This window comes from Dermacentor andersoni, chromosome 7 (assembly GCF_023375885.2).
Source record: "Dermacentor andersoni chromosome 7, qqDerAnde1_hic_scaffold, whole genome shotgun sequence".
Taxonomy (NCBI): domain Eukaryota; kingdom Metazoa; phylum Arthropoda; class Arachnida; order Ixodida; family Ixodidae; genus Dermacentor; species Dermacentor andersoni.
The window spans coordinates 42,562,800-42,585,319 of record NC_092820.1 but is presented as its reverse complement, the minus strand read 5'-3'; the positions used below and the strand labels follow the sequence as shown (position 1 = coordinate 42,585,319).

The window sequence follows — 22,520 nt, the reverse complement described above, 5'->3', positions numbered from 1 at the left end:
CCATCTATTATGCGCTTTTGACAGTTGTTTCCGTGCTTCTCTTTATTGAAAAAAATACTTGGGTTTGTCTTGCATCCGTAATTCCAATGGAGATGGGCACTTTTTGCCTGAATTCTAGGAGTGGTTTTCTGTGGACTGTTCTCTCGGTGGAGACGAACCAATCTCAGGCTTTGAGTCATATACAGCTTCGCTGTCTAAACAAAAGGTGGATGGGAGCATAATAGTCGACCTGTCTAACGATGTTCCTTTTACATATTATTGGGTACACAAGCTAAGCCATTTTTTTATTTCGTCCACCGAAAGCTGCTCTACAGGGAACATTAAAATAAATAAGAAAGAAATTATTCAGTCACTATGAGTCACCCTCACGTGACAAAAGACAAAGCTCCTCTATACGATATCGTTTTTATGCGGGCTTCACACCCATAACACCTGCACCGATGCTACAGCAGAGAACTCTGATTCTGGATATCGCGATCGCACCAGCAGCTGCCATGACAGGCTCGCATCCGCTCAACGTCCTTGTAGTTGAAACAGCTGGCGTTCGCGCCTTGTTCGTTGTCTAGCGCACCGCCTTACCTGTTGCGGAGGGTCCTAAATTAACTTTTCTTTCCTTTTGCACGTAATGGCAATGACTTTAAGCGTCTGAATCATCTTCGCAAGTTCTTTTACTTCTAGCGCTCGGCTTCTTTCCAGGTTAAATGAGTGACGCAGGCATCGTCTCTTTTATTTTTATTTTTTCAAGAGTGGCATGTGGTCTTTTAATGGTGCAGTTACCATATAAACTTTAGAAAAGCCCTGGGAATAAACCAGTCAGACGCTAAAGAGTTGTATAAGACGGGTGGCTTAGTCCGGATAGGTAAGAACAGGAAGAAAAGCCGAGTTCTGTCACCTTAACACTTGGCGGCGCAACTTGCTTAAGTGACTACGATTCATGTGTATTTTACATTTGGAAAGCAGATTGCTCGTTCGTACCTGCGAATGTTCACTGAAATGAACACCACACGGAGCTATCTAGGCTTAATTGCTCAATAAAGTTTGCCAGATTCCTCGTCACTGTTTCGCGCTATGGAAGTACTAACTCTTTTTTGTGCCTGCAGATGCTTGGCGCTTTTCCCCGTGTAGTGGCAATCTCCTCTTCAAACAACGATACCTCGTTCAAGTGTCTCACCGCTACTAGAACTCATTTTGACCTGGAAGCGAAGAGGGCTACCTATGTATGGCACTTGGGAGGAAGTCGTGCATCCACTGCCAAGTGAGTAAACTTAGCTACATTTATTCACGAAAGGCTCGAGATAATTCTCCAAAACAAAGAGCTTGTTCGCATTCTCTGTAGAGGTATTGTACCATGCAGGTACAGTGTTTTTGCGCAACCTATCCATCCTTGTCGGAAAACTCGAAGATCTCGGCGCGCACTGTGCGCAAAGAAATGTGCTCTTTTTATCGAAAGAAAAATACAAGAAAGGATGCAGTCGCCCCATAATCGTGACTGTACACCTTTCACATAGCATCAACAACAATACAAAATATATGTGTAGTGAAAGAAGGAACAGGAATAACATCATAAGGCCGAAAATCCATAGCGCACTGTCCTATACGCACACGAACATATATGTATAAAAGACAAAGGCAAGGCGCAGGACAATTATTTCGTAAACGAAGTCACAAAAACAGAAATAGAAATATTATGAGCCTTTCCACTCTGTGAAGGTGCACGACCAGCGAATCTGTTTAGCACACGACACGAAAGTGACAGAGAATTTTGAGCAAAGGCACGAACACATTTACTGTCCTGAGCGATAGTCAACCTCAGTCAAATTGTAAGGAATGAGAGGGACTTTAACCCCGCAGGGGCGTCTGCGTCAGCAGGCGTTTGGTGTGTTGCGACACCACGGACCCGAGCACACGAGGGTTGGACCCTCCCGCGTGTAGCCGTGCGCGGCTTAGCCGTGTCTGGGGAAAGGGGGATCCTGGGGGTTGAGCCGAAGCTGGGTGTTTGGACCTTTAAGGCCCCCCGGCGGAGGCAACACACCTCTTTGGCCTCGGCTTCACATAGACGGCACCCCTGGACTGACCCACCCGGGGGAAATCGGTAGTTGCCTTTTCCTGTCTCTCTCTCCCTCCAAGCTTCGTCTTTCTCTCACTTTCAATCTTTCCTGTCCTCTCTTTATTTTCGTGTTACTTCCGACTTCGTAGTCAGCGAGGGTTAACCTTGTGCACTATATCCACTCTTGGGTATATGTATTCGGTTATAGCGGGGTTGTACCGCTGGCGTGCGCAGAACTGAATATTTCCGTCCTGTGTCGTGCCCTGGTTGGGCTCCATGGTGGGCGGCGGCCATCTCTGCCGAAAACACCATACTCCTAATGGCCCCTTCTTTTCCTCGACTACCTGATCGCCCTCAGAAACGAGGGCGCACCGAAGATATTTTCCAATTTCTTGGAAACAAATCGCAAAACTTCCCCCGATTCCATGTAATTCATTCAAGCAAACTTGAAAAGACCATGAGAATGATTTCTCCTTTCCTGGTATCTAAGTATCTCACTGAAACTCTTGGTACAGGCTCTAAAGCATTCAAAATGGCTAGCGGCGATCTCCTTTTGAAACTCCGCGATCCAAAACAGTTTGAAAATCTTCCTAAAGTTGAGTCATTTGGGGAAATCCCAGTAACAGTAACCCCACACCGAACTATGAACACCAGCCGTGGTGTTGTTTCTGACGATGATCTGATGGAGCTCACAGAAGCCGAACTGTTAAAAGAATCATGCTAAGGCGCGACGGGAAGGAGATAAAAACCAAGCACCTTGTACTGACTTTCTCCTCAAGCATTCTGCCTGAGACACTCGAGGCCGGCTATGTAATGTTACGGGTCAGGCCGTATGTTCCAAATCCTCTCCGCTGCTTCAAATGCCAGCGTTTCGGTCACAGTTCCCAGAACTGCAGACGCCGGCAGACATGTGCAAAACGTAGTTCCCGTGATCATTCCTCTGAAACATGCGAAAACGCTCCACACTGTGTGAACTGTGATGGCGAGCATGCCGCATACTCGCGGTCATGCCCGTCTTGGAAGAAATAAAAAGAAATAGTCACAATCACAGTAAAGGAAAACATATCATACAAAGAGGCACGCAGGCGGGTTTCATACCTTCCTAAGACCACCTTTGCCGAAGTGGCGCGTCAGGGGGCAGCGTCACAACGGCCTCCGGCGGCTGTTCGACCCAGAAGCAGTGAGTCGGCAGTTACGCCATCTGCCCCCGCGACGGTTGCAGCTAGCGCTGCTCCGTCAACCCAGCAGAAGGGACCATCGAGCCCGAAGGTGGGCGCAGCCGAGGCTGCTCCAACATCCCCGGCCCCTTCCAGCGCTGGCAACAGCCGGCGCAGCCAAATCCCTCAGGGAGCCCCATCGACCTCCGGGCTGGTGGGCGCAAGGGTCTTGCCTTCCGAGGCAGGACTCACTCGGAAAACTTCTCGCTCTCAAGAGCACGTGTCCGGCGCCTCGCTAGAGGCAATGGACACTACACCTGTCCTGAAGGCGCACCAAACGCCTAAGGAGCGGCGGGGCTCCCTCGAACGCTTCAAAAAGGGCAAAACACCGATTACAGGGCCTCGAAAGAGCTCTGTAATCTAAGGCATAACTTCCGTTTCCATACACACAGCACCAAATTATCTTCATTATGGACACGCTAATTATGCAGTGGAACGTCAGAGGTCTCCTTAGAAACCTTGATGATGTTCAAGAACTTCTCTACGAACTCACTCCAAAAGTGCTGTGTGTACAGGAAACCCATCTTAAATCTAAACACACTAACTTTCTTCGTCATTATGTTATTTTTCGTAAAGATCGTGATGATGCCATCGCATCATCTGGCGGCGTAGCCATTATACTCGATAAAGGTATAGCCTGTCAACATCTACAACTACAAACGCCCCTAGAGGCAGTTGCCGTTCGAGCCATACTTCTAAACAAACTTATTACCGTCTGCTCTCTGTATATACCCCCGCACTATCATCTCCATAAACATGAATTCCATGCATTAATCGACCAATTACCCCAACCCTATTTGGTTCTAGGAGATTTTAATGCGCACAGCAACCTATGGGGTAACTCTCATTGCGATGTGCGAGGTCGACTGATTGAACAGTTTCTCTTTTCATCTGGTGCATGCCTTTTGAATAGTAAGGCACCTACATATTATAATACTGCACATAAGACCTATTCCTCTATAGACCTTAGTATTGCATCTCCCACCCTTTTACCTGATCTTAAATGGAACGTTATTAGAAATCCATACGGGAGCGACCATTTCCCGATAGTACTGTCTACACCGAAGACGAATGAAAGTCCCCCACAGTTTCCTCGGTGGAAAACTGATTCAGCCGACTGGGAACAGTTCCGAAAAATTACTCTCATATCGTGGGCTGACGTTTCTGCTCTAAGCCTGGAAGCTGCGGTTGAATACTTCACCTTTTTTCTGATGGATGCCGCAACCAAATGTATCCCAGAAACAAAGGGGTCACCTAACAAGCGCCGTGTTCCATGGTGGAACGAGGAATGTCGTAACGCGCGCAAAAAGCAGAACAGGGCGGGGGGGCTGCTCCGCGATTGTCCGACTGCAGAAAACCTTGTTAATTTCAAGCATGTAAAATCACAGGGAAGGAGAACGCGCCGACAGGCTAGAAGAGAGAGCTGGCAAAAATATATATCAGGAATTAACTCTTACACGGATGAGACGAAGGTCTGGAATAGAGTGCACAGAATAAAAGGCCGACAACCTTACTAGGTTGTAGATAGTATGAAAGACCAGGCGAACAATCTAGGCGCACATTTTGAACGCATATCCAGCTCGTCACACTATTCTGACACATTTCAAAGACATAAAATACGAATAGAACGGCAGCCATTAGTACGAAAAAGTGCAAAATGTGAGGCATACAATAGACCATTTGGTAAAGCAGAGCTTCAAGCAGCACTAAACGGCTGCAACAAATCTGCCCCAGGCTCTGACCGCATAATATATGAAATGGTAAAGCACCTGCCATCTGAAACACAAAGAAGCCTTCTTTTTCTTTACAATGGTATATGGTCTTCCGGCCAGATTCCCTTTGTCTGGAAAGAGGCCATTATAATTCCCATTTTGAAACAGGGTAAGGATCCTTCCTTGGCAAACAGTTATAGACCGATAGCGTTGACAAGCTGCCTATGCAAACTCTTTGAGAAGATGGTGAACAAACGCTTGCTCCACTATCTTGAAACCAACAAAATATTAGACCCATACCAATGCGGTTTCAGGGAAGGCAGGTCGACGACAGACCAGCTGGTCCGAATGGAAATGTACATTCGTGAAGCCTTTATCCACAAACAGTTTGTCGTATCTGTATTCCTAGATATGGAAAAGGCATATGACACTACGTGGCGCTTCGGGATTCTTCGGGATCTTTCTGGAATGGGTATACGTGGCAGCTTGCTGACCATTATTGAGAGCTACCTGTCTGACAGAACATTTCGCGTTAGAATTGGCAATGTGCAGTCTCGATCATTCTCACAGGAGACAGGTGTACCGCAGGGTGGAGTGCTTAGCTGTACACTCTTTATTGTGAAAATGAACTCCTTGCATACCATCATACCTCGCACACTCTTTCACTCGGTTTATGTGGACGATGTACAGATAGCTTTTAGGTCGTGCAATCTCAGCATCTGTGAGAGACAGCTACAGCTTGGCCTGAACAAACTCTCAAAGTGGTCAGAAGAAAATGGTTTTAAATTTAACCCTCAAAAAAGCACATGTGTTCTCTTCACAAACAAGAGAGGCATGTCACCGGAACACACCATTGACTTTAACAGAGAACGACTATCGGTCAGTCTTGAACATAAATTTTTAGGTATTATTTTGGACACAAAACTTAATTTCATTCCCCACTTGAAATATCCCAAAGCTAAGTGCCTGAAGACTATGAACCTGCTGAAGCTGCTTTCTCGAACAAACTGGGGCAGTGACAGGAGGTGTCTGCTTAGCCTGCATAAAAGCCTTGTACGATCACGCCTCGACTACGGAGCCGTGGTGTACCAATCCGCATCGGACAGTGCTCTGAAAATTCTCGACGCGGTCCACAATCTAGGTATACGGCTGGCAACAGGCGCATTTAGGACAAGCCCTGTGGAAAGTCTGCATGTTGAAGCGAACGAATGGTCCCTACACCTACGCAGAACATATCTAAACCTTTGCTACTGTTTAAAATGCAAATCGAATGACGAACATCCGTGTTACTCAACTGTACTTGACTTATCTTCTGCAAGACTTTACCGTAACCGCCCATGCGTTCGAGCTCCTCTGTCTGTGCGCTTAGAACAGCTGGCTAATGAAACCGGTATTCAACATCAAGAAACAGTCCTAATGACACCCACTAACCTTGCACCACCTTGGAAATGGCAGTCTATTCAGTGTGACATGTCTTTCGTCGCAATAACAAAACATGCGCCTGAGGTGCATATACATTCACAATTCCTCGAACTCCAGGCGAAGTACTCCTGCGCAGAGTTTTATACAGACGCTTCAAAGACTACTCATGGTGTAGCTTATGCAGCGCTCGGACCTTCATTTTCAACGTCCGGTGCATTAAATCCAAACACCAGCATTTTCACAGCGGAGACATACGCGATCCTCTCTGCTGTGAAACATATAAAACAAACAGGTATAACAAAGGCTGTCATATTCACAGACTCATTAAGCGTTGTTAGTAGCATATCAAGTCTACGAAAACACAAAAACCCCATCCTTAATGAACTGTATAACCTTCTATGTTCAGCATACATGTCTAACCAAATGATTGTTCTTTGTTGGGTGCCTGGCCATAGAGGCCTAGAGGGCAACGTAGCTGCTGACGAAAGGGCTACATCCGTACCTTTTTCTGATGAAAACATTAATATACCTGTACCCTACACAGACCTTAAGCCATTTTTACAGCATAAACTACGGAAATATTGGCAACGGCAATGGGACACTCAGGTATCCAACAAACTGCACCTAATCAAACCGAAAATAGGAAACTGGATCTCTGAGAAAACAACGAGACAACAGGAAGTACTGCTCTGTAGGTTAAGAATTGGGCACACCTATAGCACTCACTCGTAAATTCTAACTGGAACTAACCCTCCGACATGCACTAGATGTGAAGTAGACTTACAGTCCTTCATGTTCTCGTTCAGTGCCCATTATTAGAAATAGAGAGAAAAAAGTTCTTCCCTTCCTTATACAGTCATAATATACCTCTGCACCCAGTCTTCTTTTTAGGCAATGACCCTCTATTTAAGTTTAAATCAGTGCTCAAGTTCTTAAAAGAAACTAATACCATAGAAATCATTTGGCCAGGCTATTTGTAGCACAGCCTCTGCTTAGAGGCTGTAGCTGCAATGAAATCACTTACACAGCACATGCCTCGCAGCCCTTGCACTGAAGGGCTCTGCAGAGGCACTGGTGCTGCTATAAACTAACATGTTTTAGTATCTTATCGTTCTCAACGTACTTTAACAACCATAGGACTCACTTTTCATTGACCTCATTTTAATAGATACATATTTTACGCCATTTACAGCGAATATTTTAGGCCGATATACAGCCATATTCATCGATACTCATTGCCATTCATCACCAAATGTCATGGCGCTCTTTGGCCATTTCTGGCCTTTGCGCCAAGAAACGATATCCATCAGAGAGGGACTTTAAACTATCAGGGTGGGATGTCAGTGGAAGGTCAAAGGCGGTTGATGAATGTTCGGTCACTACCGCAGGCGCTAAAACAAGTTGTGTTAATCCAAATGTTAGGCGTGTGTCAACGAAATAAACTTCCTCATCGGACTTAACGTTAACGCCGGATCAGCCTAGGAAGTATTAGGAAAATTGAAATCGATCGCCAAAAGGTTGATTTGGGCAGTAGGGTGAGCGTAAGAAATTGTATTCTGAATTCAATTACCTGAAATGCCAACAATACCTCAATTGGTAAACTGCATATTAATAACACAGCAGCGTAAATCACTGTGGGTAGCTATCAGCACCCCCCCCCCCCCCCCCCCCCCCACTGCCGGATTTTGCGGTCCCGGCGGAATATGTTGAAATTGGGAAAATACGATGAGACTTCAATATCAGAAACTGTCGAGTTTAGCCACTTTTCGGTAAAAAGAGCAAGTTTACATTCGGTAGATTCAATAATACTTCTAACTCGGTCCCGCTTGGGTATGACGCTCCTGATACACTCAGGACGGAAATCGCTGTAGGCATTAGTTGGGCGTAGACAGGACGACAGGATGACGGCTATCGTGCAGAAGAAACCACTTTTTGTGAGCAGTGATTGTGCACATATGTGTCTTTATCGATAAGTAATCTGCTTTGACGTAGTCTAATTGGCTTGCCCTGAGCTTTTGCGAATTCGGATAGCCTTTTCCGAGCAAGGCGGGTGCTCCGTTAAAGGTCTTCGCCAACGCTGTAGTCTGTTCCTTTAACTTACCCGCGTTTAACAAAATAGGCTCTTTTTCTTTTAAATGTGAAAATCTAACGATTGTAGGCATGTTTACTTTAGGTTTGGATCGGCCTAGGCAATGTGCTCTTCCGATTTACTTATGTTCGATTGATACGTTCACATAGTCCTGACAAACGTCACTTACTAATTTTTGTCGAATTCTGCCCCGACTCAGTGACGCAATCCTTTAGGCTGTAGAACAACAGATTTGGTCGACAAGCTCGATATTCCTCCTCGATTAATCTGGCCGTAAGCGAAGAGGTTAGCTGTGAATTTTGCGATGCCAGTGCACGCATGTTTCCTACTTCGCTTCGGGGCGGAATAAGAGTCGAGCAATCGGATTCTATTTTAGTTAGCCTTTCCGTGATATCATCTGAGGCCTTGTGTTTTGGCTTAGCTCATTGTGTATAAAGATTTTAATTCATTCAAAAGTGTCGCCTGACATGCTTGCAGTTCGTGTAGGATGGTTACGGTTTCTAGTGATGATTTGGCTGATTCTAGGTTAGATCTAGTAGAAGGGCCAGGTGAGGAGCAAAAGCTCCAGTATTACAGCGGCAGAGTCGCATAATATGGCAGCACAACAGCTGGAACTTGGCAGTTCTAACAATGCCACCTAACGAATACGCGGCGCACAGAGCGAGTGGAATTTCTTGACCTGTAGCAGCGACAGGCGATGCGGGTAAGTGCCGGCCATCGCTGGTGTGCTGCTAAGTCCACTGGAGTGCACATGGTTGACATCTGGCCTTTTATCCAACCATAATAACGTCATGCTCGCCTCAGTGACATGCGCTGAGGTTAGCGTTATTATGCGCACCTAAAATGAAAGGCGGAAAGAACTGTTTTTTAGGAATGACAATAGTAGGCTTACAGAACTTATTGTCAATTACCAATCGTTGATGGTATGCTTTATAGGCTCTTCCACTTTCCTGACGTACTTTCTTGCTTCATTCATTAATGTACATTCACTACAAACTGGAAAAGGCAGAGGTAAATGCTGCATAAACGCAGCTTGACGCTACACCAGTCCCCAGATGACAGCAGCAGTGAGTCACGCAACACCGAAGCAAATATTACACAATAACAAAACATACAGAAACAGGATGCCGCTGACTGAGATATATGCGTTGACGTATGACACATAATGGAAGGTAAAATGATAGATTATAGAAAATTTGTGCGCCGAGAACTTGTGAAGTGTTTAAAATACGGGATGCGTTGTGCGCGCGGAAAAGTTGGGGCAAAGCGTTTCCAATCATTTGTTCAGCATACTGTCACGAAAAGACAATTGAAAATGTAGCCGACGTTGGCGAGACCGACAGTTGTACAAGCTGGTGTATACAAAACTCAGGTTGCCATCCTCAGCCTCTGCTTCTACTTCAGTGCCCCCCTCTTGCCGAGCGCGCGTTCTAGTCACTTCTTTCTCAGTGCTGGCGCATGACACCTAGCGGCATTATTCCCCTGCCAAAAGAAAAGCATCGACGCGATGTTTACTAAATTACGATACTTACTCAAAGAAAGTCGAAGTGCGGAAGTCGTATGAGATCGGATTGGCGCCGCCTTCACGCGCGAAATACGGTTTGAGGCGAATAACATGCACAATCCCTGAGTGGTGCTATCGACGCCAAGGCGACGCGGCACCGTCGGGAATGACCTCATAGTTCACTAACGCGGCGTATCACTTTGTAGGGTCCAAAGTATCAACTCAGCAGCTTCTCAGACAACCCCTGGTGACGGATTGGAGTCCACACCCAGACTTGGTCACCTGGCTGGTACTCGACTTGCCGCTGTCGAAGGTTGTGGCGTCGTGCGTCTGTACTCTGCTGCTTCGTTATGTGTATGCGCGCGAGTTGATGAGCTTCCTCGTTGTGTTCAGTAAGTTGCTCGGCGTCGGAAGTAAGTGATGCGTCGGTGTCGTGCGGGAGCATTGCGTCTAGCGTGGTCTGGACCTCGCGCCCGTAGACAAGACGGAACGGTGTGAATCGTGTTGTTTCCTGAATGGCGTGTTTTACGCGAATGTAACGTACGGCAGGACTTGATGCCATGTTTTATGCTGGACGCCTACATACATAGACAGCATGTCAGCAATGGTTTTGTTTAGCCGTTCCGTCAGTCCGTTGGTCTGCGGATGATAGACAGTGGCCTTGCGATGCTGCGTGCAGCTCAGCTCTAATATGTCCTCTATCAGTTGGGCTGTAAAGGCACTTCCTCTGTCGGTGATGACATGTGATGAGGAACTATGTCTGAGGACTATATGATCGATAAAGAACTGGGCAACTTCGTAGGCCGTGGCACGTTATACATCTTTCGTCTGGGCGTAGCGTATTAGATAGTCTGTGGCGACTATAATCCACTTCTTTCCGCTGGCTCACAAGGGAAAGGGTCCCAGAAGATCCATACCGATTTGATCAAACGGCGTGCTAGGTGGTGCGATGGGTTGGAGTAACCCCCCGGGCTTCAAAGACGGCGATTTCCTGCGTTGAAACTCACGGCAGGTTTGCACGCAATGCTTCACTGTGGTAGAAAGTCTGGGCCAGTAGTACGTCTGGCGTACTCTTGCAAGAGTACGTGAAAATCTCAAGTGTCCAGACGTGGGCTCATCATGGCAGGCTCGGAGAATGTCATGACGGAGGGTGGCAGGTACGACCAATAGATACTCTTTGTCGCTGGTACTCGAGTTTTTCTTCTAGAGGACACCCTTTCGGAGGCAGAAGGTCGAGAGACTGCGAGAAATGTGTCGTGGGATTGTAACATTCTTGCTTTCTAGGTGATCGATGAGAAGGCGGATTTAGGCGTCCTTGCGCTGCCGTATGATCAGATCAGATGCGGTGAGGGCCCCAAGGAATGCGCCCTCTTCGTCCATGTCCTTATCGCAAGTTTTGACGGGAGCGCGGGACAACGTGTCTGCATCTTCGTGTGTATTGCCCGATTTGTACACGATGGTAACATCGAACTCCTGCAAACGGAGACTCCATCGAGCAAGTCGCCCATACGGGTCTCGTAAGTTGGCTAACCAACACAAGGAGTGGTGGTCTGTCACCACCTTAAAAGGGCGACCGTATAGATAAGACTAAAATTTTATGATGACCCAAACAACCACTAGACATTCTTTCTCGCAAGTGGAGTAGTTGATTTCAGCGCGTGAAAGGGTGCGACTGGCGTATGCGATCACTTGCTCGACGCCTTCCTGGTGTTGAACGAGTACAGCGCCAGGACCAAATTTGCTTGCATCGGTGTGCACTTTGGTGTCAGCGTCCTCGTCAAAGTGAGCGAGTACGGGTGATTCCTGCAGGCGCTGCCATAACTCGTCGAAAGCTGCGTCCTGCTCACCCATCCAAACGAAGGGTGTGTCTTCTCGCGTGAGGCGTATGAGTGGTTCGGCGATCCGGGAGAAAATGAAGCGACTATAGTATGCACACAGACCGATATAAGCGGCGTACTGCTTTCTTGTCACGAGGAGTCGGAAAAGCAGCAACAGCAGATGTTTTGTCTGGGTGAGGCTCGATGCCTTCGGCGTTCACGACATGCCCAAGAAACTTCAACTTTTCGTAACCGAAGTGACACTTTTCTGGCTTTAGTGTGAGAGTAGTGGAGCGGAGCGCCTCAAGTACCGCCTCTAGACACTTCAGATGTTCTTCGAAGGTCGCCGCAAACACGACGACGTCATCTCAATATACTAAACAACTGTGCCACTTCAGACCCGTCAGAACAGTGTCCATCATTCTTTGGAATGTGGCCGGTGCAGAACACAGGACGAATGGAAGTACTTTATATTCGTGCAGTCCATCCGGGGTAAAGAAGGCAGTTTTTTTCGTGATCTCGTTCGTCAAGTTCACCCACCGTGGTTGCTCAGCGGCTATGGTGTTGGGCTGCTGAGCATGAGGTCGCGGGATTGAATCCCGGCCACGGCGGTCGCATTTCGATGGGGGCGAAATGCGAAAACACCCGTGTACTTAGATTTAGGTGCTCGTTAAAGAACCACAGGTGGTCGAAAGTTCCGGAGTCCTCCACTACGGCGTGCCTCATAATGAGAAAGTGGTTTTGGCACGTAAAACCCCATCATTTTATTTTTTTTTTCGTCAACTTCAATTTGCCAATATCCACTCTTCAAGTCTGCGGGTGAAAAATACCTGGCTCGCCGCAGTCGATCTAACGAATCATCGATCCGCGGAAGAGGATAAACGTCTTTTTTGTCACGTTATTCAAGTTTCTATAAACACAGAACCGAAGCGTTCCGTCTTTCTTTTTGACATAGACCATTGGCGACGACCAAGGGCTTTGGTATGGTTGTATGACGTCCTCGTCAAGCATTTATTTCACTTGTGCATTAACCGCGTTGCGTTCTTTCACCAATACGCGATAAGGCAGTTGTCATGTGGGACGAGAATCGGCATACGTGATTATTGGGTGTCTCGTGATGGGCGTCTAGCTTACCTTAGAAGAAGATGCGAAGTATTCCTTGAACCGAAGCAGCAACTCGTGCAGCGCTTTTTGCTTTTCCTCCGAAAGGTCTGAATTGATGTCGATATTGCTGAGTGTCTGAGGTGGGTTGTCCTTTGTCATAGACGCAAAGCATTCAGCAACGCCTGCTATGGGCTCAGCAATAGCGATACTAGTACGACAAAACAGGTGCCGATGCTCCTGGCTGAAGTTCGTCACGAGGAGCGCAGAATGTCCACCTCGAAGCATAATGAGACTGCGGGCTGCACATACACCATGAGTCAGCATAAAGGAGGAATTGCCCTCTGCAACAGCTTCGTCGTCACGCAGATTGTCGCATACTACCGTTACCAGGACACTTGTTCGTGGTGGTAAAGTTACACTGTCGGCGTGAACACGAAGCGCGTTACGTCGACAATTGCCGCGGCTGTTCGCTGCTCTCTCTGCCGACAAAGTCACTCTGCGCTCCCGAAGGTCTATATTGACACCATACTCTCGCAGAAAGTCCACGCCAAAGATGAGGTCCCAAGAACAATCGCGGAGTATAAGGCAGCTGGCTGGAAACATACACCCACGAATTTGTACTCTGACCGTGCACATGCCCAACGGTGTTACGATATGCCCGTTGGCAGTAGAAATTTGCGTTCCAGACCAGGGCCTGATAACTTTTCTAAGTTCCGTTGCTAGTTTTCCGCAGAAGATTGAATAGTCGGCACCCGTGCCCAATAACGCACTAACGTGGCGGCCCTCGAGCACAACAGGTATGTCTAGCGAGAGTCTGTCGCTGAGTTCGGCTGCTATCGTCGCTGAATCATGCTGAATAGACCGTGCTCGCGTCGTTGGGAGGTCTTCCGAAGGGCGGTTATCTGCGGCCCTGCCGCGAAGGTCGCTGTTCTTAGTTTTCCCGGCGAGGGCTTGGCTATCGTGCCTGCGCTGCCATTGGACGGCTTCTAGGAGCTGGGGAAGATCGCCGGGGGGACAGCGAGCGCGACTGCCGCCGCGGGAACAGTGGTATACACTGATGGTTCAGGTACTCTTCAATCGCCCTAGGCCTTTCGCCATATCTGGGCCTTGGTGAATCCGCGGCAAAACCTTGCAGTCCGAGGCGGCGGTATGGGCACTCGCGGTATACGTTACCGGCTTTATCCACAGTGATAGCACAGAGGCCTTCTGGCCGGGGTACGCCAGACGTCAGATTTCCTTTCGAGCGGGCGCCGATCCTCCATACGTTGAATTGGTTGCACTTACGGGAGCGGCGGGACGTATTACGTGGCGTAAGACGTGGCGGGGATGAAATGGGTTGGAGGGCGGACAGGGACTCGCCCCAAAACTTCGGCATACGACGGCCGTTGCAACTGTGGTGTCACAGGCGGGGCATTGCTGCTTTGAACGGGACCTTGGATCGCTTGCTGTACTTCACTTCTCACGAGGGCAGAGATGGAACCCAGTGTGGGCTGAGGCGGGCAGCTGAGCCTTGAAGCTCATCACGCACCACAGAGCAGATAAGGTCTCGGAGAACGTCCAGGTTTCGAAAGGCAACCGCGTCCGTCACTGAAGCAGCATTCGCGTACCTGTCATACGAACCTGAGCGCTGGTTCAAAGGTGAAGTAGCATCCATTTGCCTTTCATAGAAAGCTGAGCGCTGGTGCTGCCTCTTTTCCATCGTGGTGGCTTCGGTTAAGAACTCAGCCATGGTCCTCGGCGGCCTTCGAGCCAGGCCAGCAAATAGCTGTTCTTTAACTTTCCGCATTAGATGACGCAGCTTCCTTTCCTCTGACATGGTAGGGTCTACCCGACAGAAGAGGCATGTCATATCCTCTACGTACGACGTCACGCTCTCATTCGGCAGATGAATGCGGGATTGGAGCACCCGTTCGGCTCGTTCGCTGCAATCAGCATTAGTGTACGTCTCCAGCAAGGCGCGGCGGAACTCGAGCCACAATTTTAGGAGCCGTTCTCGGTTCTTGTACCAAGTGCGAGCGCCGTCCTCCAAGCTGAAGTAGACATTTCTCAACTTCGCCACGTCGATCCATTCGTTTATCTCGGCAACGCGCTCAAACATGGTCTAACCAGTCTTCTACATCATCGAAGATATCCCCGTGGAACACTTTCGGCTACCGGAGATCCAGCAGCAGCTATCAAGTTGCCGTTGTGGCCGTACGTTGCATAATGGTCGATAGAGAAGTCGATGTTCCTTCCATACTGGTCCGTGGGGGCGTCGTTGTTGTGGCGGAGAGATGATCGAGCTCAGGAGGGAATCCTCGGATTCTCCTGTTGGCCCGGTGAACAGGGGTCTCCAGAAGTATAGGGCTGGTACTCCTGATACGAGGAGGGGTTTGTGCCATCGGATGAACCGTACCCGGCACCTCCACCAGTTTTGTCACGAAAAGACAATTGAAGATATACCCGGCGTCGGCGAGACCGACAGTTCTACAACATGGCCTACACAAAACTCAAGCCGGCGTCCTCAGCCTCTACTTCTTCTTCAGCGCCCACCTCTTGCCGAGCGCTCGTTCTAGTCACTTCTTTCTCAGCACTGGCACGTGGCACCTAGCGGCAATATATGGTTTTTGAATGAGGGGCACTCCTTAACTCATGAATTCCAGTACTACAGTATGCTGCATTTATCACCAAACTGGCTCAAGCGCTATGCTTCGGCTCGGATACAACATGTTTGCGTCGAGCTTGCGCCTCGAACTGATTGGAAGCTGGGATTAAGTCTAAACCGAATAAGGGTGGATAGGAAGGCGTTAGTGGGTGGGCCCTGGAGATTCCACATAGATCTTCCAAAGTGTAGAGTTCATGCTATCCAGTTGGCTGTTGTGTTATTTACTAGTGTTGAACAGTGCGACATCTTACACGAAATCTGCGTTTGCCGTCGTGATTTATTCCATATTTCTTTCGATGTATTAGTTTAGGCCATCTTTTAAAACAGCATGATTCAATTAGAGAAGACGAAATGAAATGGTTCGTTACATATGGTCCTACAATGTCTTGTTTACATTTATGTCTTTCGGTTTGTCTAATCGTCTGCCGAGCAGCGGAAGCCTTGGAGTCGTCTCTCTTGAACCGAACTGAATTGAGTTTATTTCCATATTGAATAGAGGAAAGTCCGAACTAAAAAGTGAAAGTTAATTCACTTGACAGAGGTTCGGACCTCCTTTAGAAGGCATACAGTGGAATAAAGCAGTCATACTCCTAACATGTCAAGCATAACGTCAGCACAAGAAGCGTTAAAAACAAAATTGCATACATTTTAATATCAAAATTTTAGGCACGCACTAATGTTTCACATATTCTCTGTAGGAAAAAAATTGAGAGAATTTCAGGGTTATATACAGGAAAAGAAATGCTCATAGTGAAATACATATTAGGTTTCAGACAAGCACGTCCACGTAGAACAGATGGTATCATGAATGCGTCACAATGATCGAGCGCAGTGTGTTTTTGCTGACATTTGTGATATCGATCTCTCGTTCATGAAAAAAGTTTAGAAGTACAGGGATACTGTGTTGAAGCATTTGTCCTCCAGGTCTCGTTTGACAAAACGGGACTTTCCAATTTCCGTTGATACGCGTGCTGTATATAGGTGTCCCAATCTTGAAGTGCGAAAACGACGTTATGATGTCTTCCCTAGTAGTATTCATGCTATGTTTACATCGTCTAGACTTCAGTTACGGTAGTAGCCAAGCTTACCTTCACTTGCAAACTAAATTAGCTTTATGGTAATACCTATCTGCAAGGAGTAACCATAGTGGTACAAATGAGAACACTCTATCACAGTTCTGCAAGAAAGTGAGAGATACGTTTTAAGACAATGCTCCTAAAAGAAAAAGGAAATAAGTTGGTTTTTACGAGCAAGTGAACTAAGCAGACATTTACTACGCAGGGTGTATACTGGTCTACAGTTTTGTGAAAGTCACCTAAATAATGCAACGTAATTATTTTTCCCTCGTGCACAAGTGACGCTCATAACGACCACCTGTGTGCAAAAGGTGGCTTAGCGGTTTCACCTTTTGCACCACCTGTGTCATTTTGTCAAAGGCAGGTCGCATATTTTGGAGTTGTAACAGGCGCCTACTCACGGACATTCACGATATTGTCACGTGTGTATCTTCACGCTGCATGTTTGCCCTTTTCCTGGCTGGGAATAATATGCTTGTGGTACTAGTTTTCGTTTGTTGCGATAACCGGAACCTGACAACAGCTACAGTAACAAATGGCGTTCACGTCTAATGAAGTTCCACGATTCCCAGTAAAAGGGCCTTAACCTGGTTCACGCCGCACTTGAAGAGCCAAGGGCGCAATAGGGGATTGTTGGTCGAAACGCGCGTTCGGTTTGTGTTTAGTTTCTCCTTACGCGATGTGCCTAGGCCGCCCCGAGTCGTCCGCCAAGCCCGAACAATAATCTCCGATCGCGCCCCAGGTGCTTGTAGTTGATAGCGTTCGATCTAACGCTCACAGCCGTTCAGAATCAGCTTGATGCCCAGCAGCTACCTTGTTATTTCATTTGTGGTCACAAGGTCCACTGAAACAAACTGTTCTTCGTTTACCTGCATCGTGCGCTTTCTTAACTCGTAGAATCAACGATATTTTCTCATAGTGTTGCATGAGCGTTGACAGCCTGCTATGTCCGGCCTTACATGCCTCCTCTCTCCCTTACGGTGGCGAGAGGCGGTGATAGAGATGCGGTGAGGCGGTGCACGCACGAAAAAGCACCTTTCAGTGCAAGCGTTGTCTGCTGCGCTCTTCACTTTACGGATGCGAGCCCGGTTTTTGTAGTCCATCAAACCACGTCGTTAACAGGAATTCTTTACAATACCCTTGCGAGACCTAATACACTCCTTTTTCTGTTTTCTTCTTCTATGGCACGCGCACAGTGTCAGTATTACGAAAGTAAAAAAGGTATGGCCCAGCAGCGGCAAGGTCGATTTAAAGATGCCCTATCTTATTTTTTCACGTGTTCGGCTTTACACAGATTTGATACGAAATGGTGCATTGATCGAAAATAAAAAGGGCATCTGCAGCAGTGAAACGGCGCTTATGTTCCCGTTGGCTGGGACGCCACATCACGTGCGCTCTTCAATCGAGCACAGCGGATGAAAGAAACAGCTGCTGCCGCGCAAGTGCGGCAGGTGGTGCGTGATGGGGGCGGGCATAGTCGCGATGCACTTCACCTTCGCTCTCGCAAGCCTGTGTTATCTGCAGCTTCCTTTTTCGCGCAAGCTCTCGCCGGTGCTGTAATTTCGCCTCGGTAATTGCTATCAGAAATGAATGAAAAAAAAAAGATAATAAGGTCGAAAGGGAAAAAAGTAAAGGCAGTTCCACGCAGTGAAAGCTGTCAAAATAGCGAAGCTAGTGGCCGTTTTCCCAAGTTCCCAGTCGTGTTTAACGCAATTTTCATGAAAGTCTTTTGTCTCGTCGTCGTTTTGTAGATTCGAGCTTCAATTCCGGATTGCGCACACTCTTCAGTTGCGTGAGGTTGCGATCAAGCCACTGTCTATCACACACCTTGCACTTGTGGCCGCACTCACGGACCCGGAATTCTCTGTTGAACCAACCGTCGGCACCCTCTGTGGGAGAAATCTCTCTGCGTATAGACATCCCTGCTCGGGCTCCTGCTCTCGAAGCTGGGGGTTAGCTTGCTTCCGCCGGCGCTTGGCTTGCGCTCCCGTTGCCGATCCTCGGCGATGGCAGCTTCTTTCCGCTGGCGAATTGCTTGCGCTTCTCCCTCTCGAAGCTCAGGATTTGCGCGACGTCGGCGCTGCCACTCCTGTGCGCGCTCCCGCTGCCGCTCGCGCCGAGCGGAAATCGTGGGGCGAAAGGGCGCGTGCCGGCGAAACACCTGCTCCTATGCCCCTTGCCCCCCCCCCCCCCCCCCGGGGCACGCGCTGCCTCCCGCCCCTCTGCGTGACAACGGACGCCGGACGGCGAAGGCTTGACTTAGAACAGCTCCGCGGTTGGCAGTGGTCAGTTTCAGACCTACGGAGCCACGCTCAGAAGCCGAGTGCCTTACCCAGTGGGATAAACCAGCGTCTCCTAGATATCAGGCTTGTGCACTCCGCTTTATCTCATCATGACACTTCAACCCAAATTTCCATTGCCAAGCTCGACGGGACAAAAGCGGTGACGTCAATGTCACCGCGGCTTAGTCGGGAGCGTTCCTATTAGATTCTATGACAGTGGGGCAAGTTACCATGACGTCACGAATCGAAGCGCACCGGCCTTGTGCTATCTCGGAGACGTTTACCAAGCGTCTGAACGCGCTCGCTTGCCCGCGAGGAGTTCATAACTCGAAGAACCCACTCAGTGGCGTTCAATTGAGTATCGATGCTTTCGCATTCACAAGTCACAAAAAGTGCTCTGATTTGGCGGGTCCAAGTCGATTTAGGATTCGTGGGATCAGGGTTTTCATTCGTTTTTGTCTCGTAAATTATACAATTTAAAGCCTTCTAGTGCAAGGACAACAAAAATGCGTCAAGATTAAGATTGGAATGAAAGAGACACACCAAGTAATAGCCTAGATAAAGTTATGTACTAAGCAGTAATAATGCATAAATAGCGAAAAAAAACCCGTCATGAAGCCTAGATGAGCTCGCTCAAATAGCCCATGGCTGAAACCAGGACCGGAAGTGTGCAGTTTAAAATGTGGACCGATACGGAATGTAGTGCAATCTAAAATGCAAGAATGTAAAGGAAAGAAAGTAAAGGAAAGAAAGTAAAGGTAATGTATAAAAGGACTCAATATAAGAATAAGTTGGTATACTAACGCAGGGCAAGGTGGTGTAAGCGAAGTTAAGGCGTCTGAGCAGTGGTTGACATCGAAGAAAGACTAGGTCTTCTGGGGGAGTCTATTTTCCCTCCAGAACAGCAAGCTTGGACATGCCACCAACAAACCAAATGGCACACCACTGCGCAATGGAACACCTCGTCATCCTGTGATGTCGATCTCTGTTGGCTCGCCCGTTTTCTTTTTTCAGAACGTTCTCACAGAGTGCGTGTTTTCGTGAAATGAAAGACAGAGTAGATGACGCTCGCACTCAAATTTACGTTGCACTCTTTCTCTATCAGCGACATCTATCAGCGGCATCGATTCTCCTCGTCGTTATGAGGAGCCTATGATAAGGAAGGCACGCGCCCATGCTATGTTAAAAATCTGCCATATTGTACCTGCTGTACAGGACAATACGAAGGTCGCAGCTTGCTTTTAGTATATGGGCATTCGGGCTCTTCTTTTCGCCTGAATCGCTTGTAGACTTCTCTGGTGACATTCTAGGTTTTATTTTTGTTTTAATCTTCAAACGTACAGAACTGCGAGGCTTTACGTACGTGGTAATAAAAACGCAAAATAAAGTACAGAAGTGCCGGACAACGGCGGTGAAGGCTCCCGATACTTGCAAACTGCTCGCTTGAAACTAATTGCTTGACTGAATGTTCGACCTGGTGTGTGGCCGCTATCTTGTACGCGTCCAAAAAGCCGACGTTCTGTTTCGCCTCACGTCATTGTCCAGGCCACCCGAATATTGCGGCCTAGGTCAGTGTAGGTCAATCCCGTCAGGCGAAACCGACTGTCGACTTTTCCAACTTGTACAACATAACGGTGATGAAGAGCCGTACTTTTCACTCCCATAAGCAGGAACAGGCCAACGTATTTACTTGTAGCCTGCAGGATGCCCTGTGATGTGTTTTGCTGATGCGGTTTATTGATTCATTGCTGTGTCGTAAACAATATAACAGTTTTCATATTTTGTCCTGTGTGCCACGGCTATAGTCCAAATACCTTATGTTGCAGAAGTACTTAGCGGAGTCAAAAGGATGCTTCTTGAAATTGGATTTTCCAGCAGGTAACAATAAATATTGTTACAGACAGATATAGCGGAAAATTGGTACAGCAGAAAATATGGAGAAGTAAGCAATCGCAATTGTGGCTATGCTTTCAGTTAGTTACAACGTTTTAACTTTTCTCCTAGGAGGAACGCCACTTTCGACATACAAGCGGGAAATGCACCTGACCAGATAACCTACTACGTAGACAACGGTATGTGAAGTTTTGTTAATCGCAGCTTTCCTTGATGAGGAAATAATAGCGCGTTAGACAGTGAACGGCCCCACAAAGGAGGCACAATGGGTGCTGATTGGCTTTGCTTGTTTTTGACTCTAATTTCAGCGTTGGTATAAAGCAGTCAGAATGCAGATTTTTAGCACATCGCGTATTTTTAACTAAGAACACGCCAGTTATTGTTGAAGACAACGTATTACCGTTAGTCTTTTATTTGTTCTACACCTACGGGACCGTTATCTCATGACTTCATTTACTTCATAAGTTAAGAGGTGGGTGAATAATTCGTGCCCGAGGAAGCCCGCAAATGAGAGTGACTGCCCAGTTAAAAACATAAAAAGCTACTTAGCATGGCTGTGCTCTAGGAGCGCACTTCTAAGGGTGCATAAATATTGGAGCCCTTCCATGTGCATTAAGGTGGAACGCTTAAAAAGCATATCCACTCACCAACCGAATTAAATACCATTTTTTTGCACAAGAACATGCACAAAAAATCTCAGATCAGAGCTCTAACACCGTTTCTTACATATTACCTTGTAGAAGACAAGTCCACTTGTCGAAACGTTGTCTCCTGCATTCACTTTGTTCACGTTTTGCTCATCGTCTTGAATTTCTATCTCCCGCAGTCCCCGTCTTTCCTCTGCGTTTCTTACATAAAGCATTCAATAAATGTGCTCTCATTGACAAGTAGTGGCACACAAAGAAAGAAAATGTCGGCAACGTTGGGATAAAACGACAGTTGTGCCCTGTGCGGTCATATGCTAGCGCTGACATTAAAGCTAAAAAATATTGCGCTCTTGAAGGTTCGTGGACAGTAAGCTTTTTCCTACTAAAGTACCTCCTAATTTATTTACATTCGTCTTTACTAATCGTGTATCTGCAGTGCCTATCGACACTACAGTGGAGGGAGGATTATAGAGACAGGAAATAAAGGAGATAAACACGGGCCGCAATCGGAGATCGTTGTTCGAAACGCGCGTTCAGTTTGCATTCAGTTTCGCCTCACGTGATTGGGCTAGGCCGCCGAGTCCTCAGGATTTCCGATCACGCCCATTATGTGGGGTTTGCATGCATAAATATTCCGAGTGCACTCAAAGACTACCGTCGTGCTTAAGAGATGGAGCTTGCAGTACAGGTAGCGCAGTGTGCACCACTTTACTGATGTTAACATGATGAGGGCCAATTATCCAAAGGACACTTTTTTCAAGAAAGATAGAGTAGATAAACAAGCCGACACTTCCCGAACCTAAAAAGAAGACGCACTTAGGTTTACTGTATTTACAAAACTGCTGCCATACATAAAGAGATAGTATTGTATACTTTACACAAGCGAAAGGTGCTGTGGAGCGCAATATCTTTTAAACAGCGATCTCGCGAATGGTTCCGTGTTTTCTTGAATTGACATGAAGACCTCCTCACTGGGCGTTGTGTAAAGTTTATGTTCTGTACTGAAAGTTGTAAGTCACCGTCCAAGGAGAATTCAACGGAAATCATCTTTAAGATGTATATATTA

General features: G+C 47.4%; 1 protein-coding gene across 1 annotated transcript in view; it reads left to right on the top strand.

The window, feature by feature from the left end:
* Positions 1–22,520, top strand: part of LOC126535296 (uncharacterized) — a 39,979-nt gene that overhangs the window by 12,305 nt on the left and 5,154 nt on the right. Inside the window, exons 2-3 of the mRNA XM_050182185.2 lie at positions 1,101–1,255; positions 20,919–20,986. Of these exons, the coding sequence (XP_050038142.1) occupies positions 1,101–1,255; positions 20,919–20,986 (223 nt within the window). The remainder of the gene's footprint in view (positions 1–1,100; positions 1,256–20,918; positions 20,987–22,520) is intronic.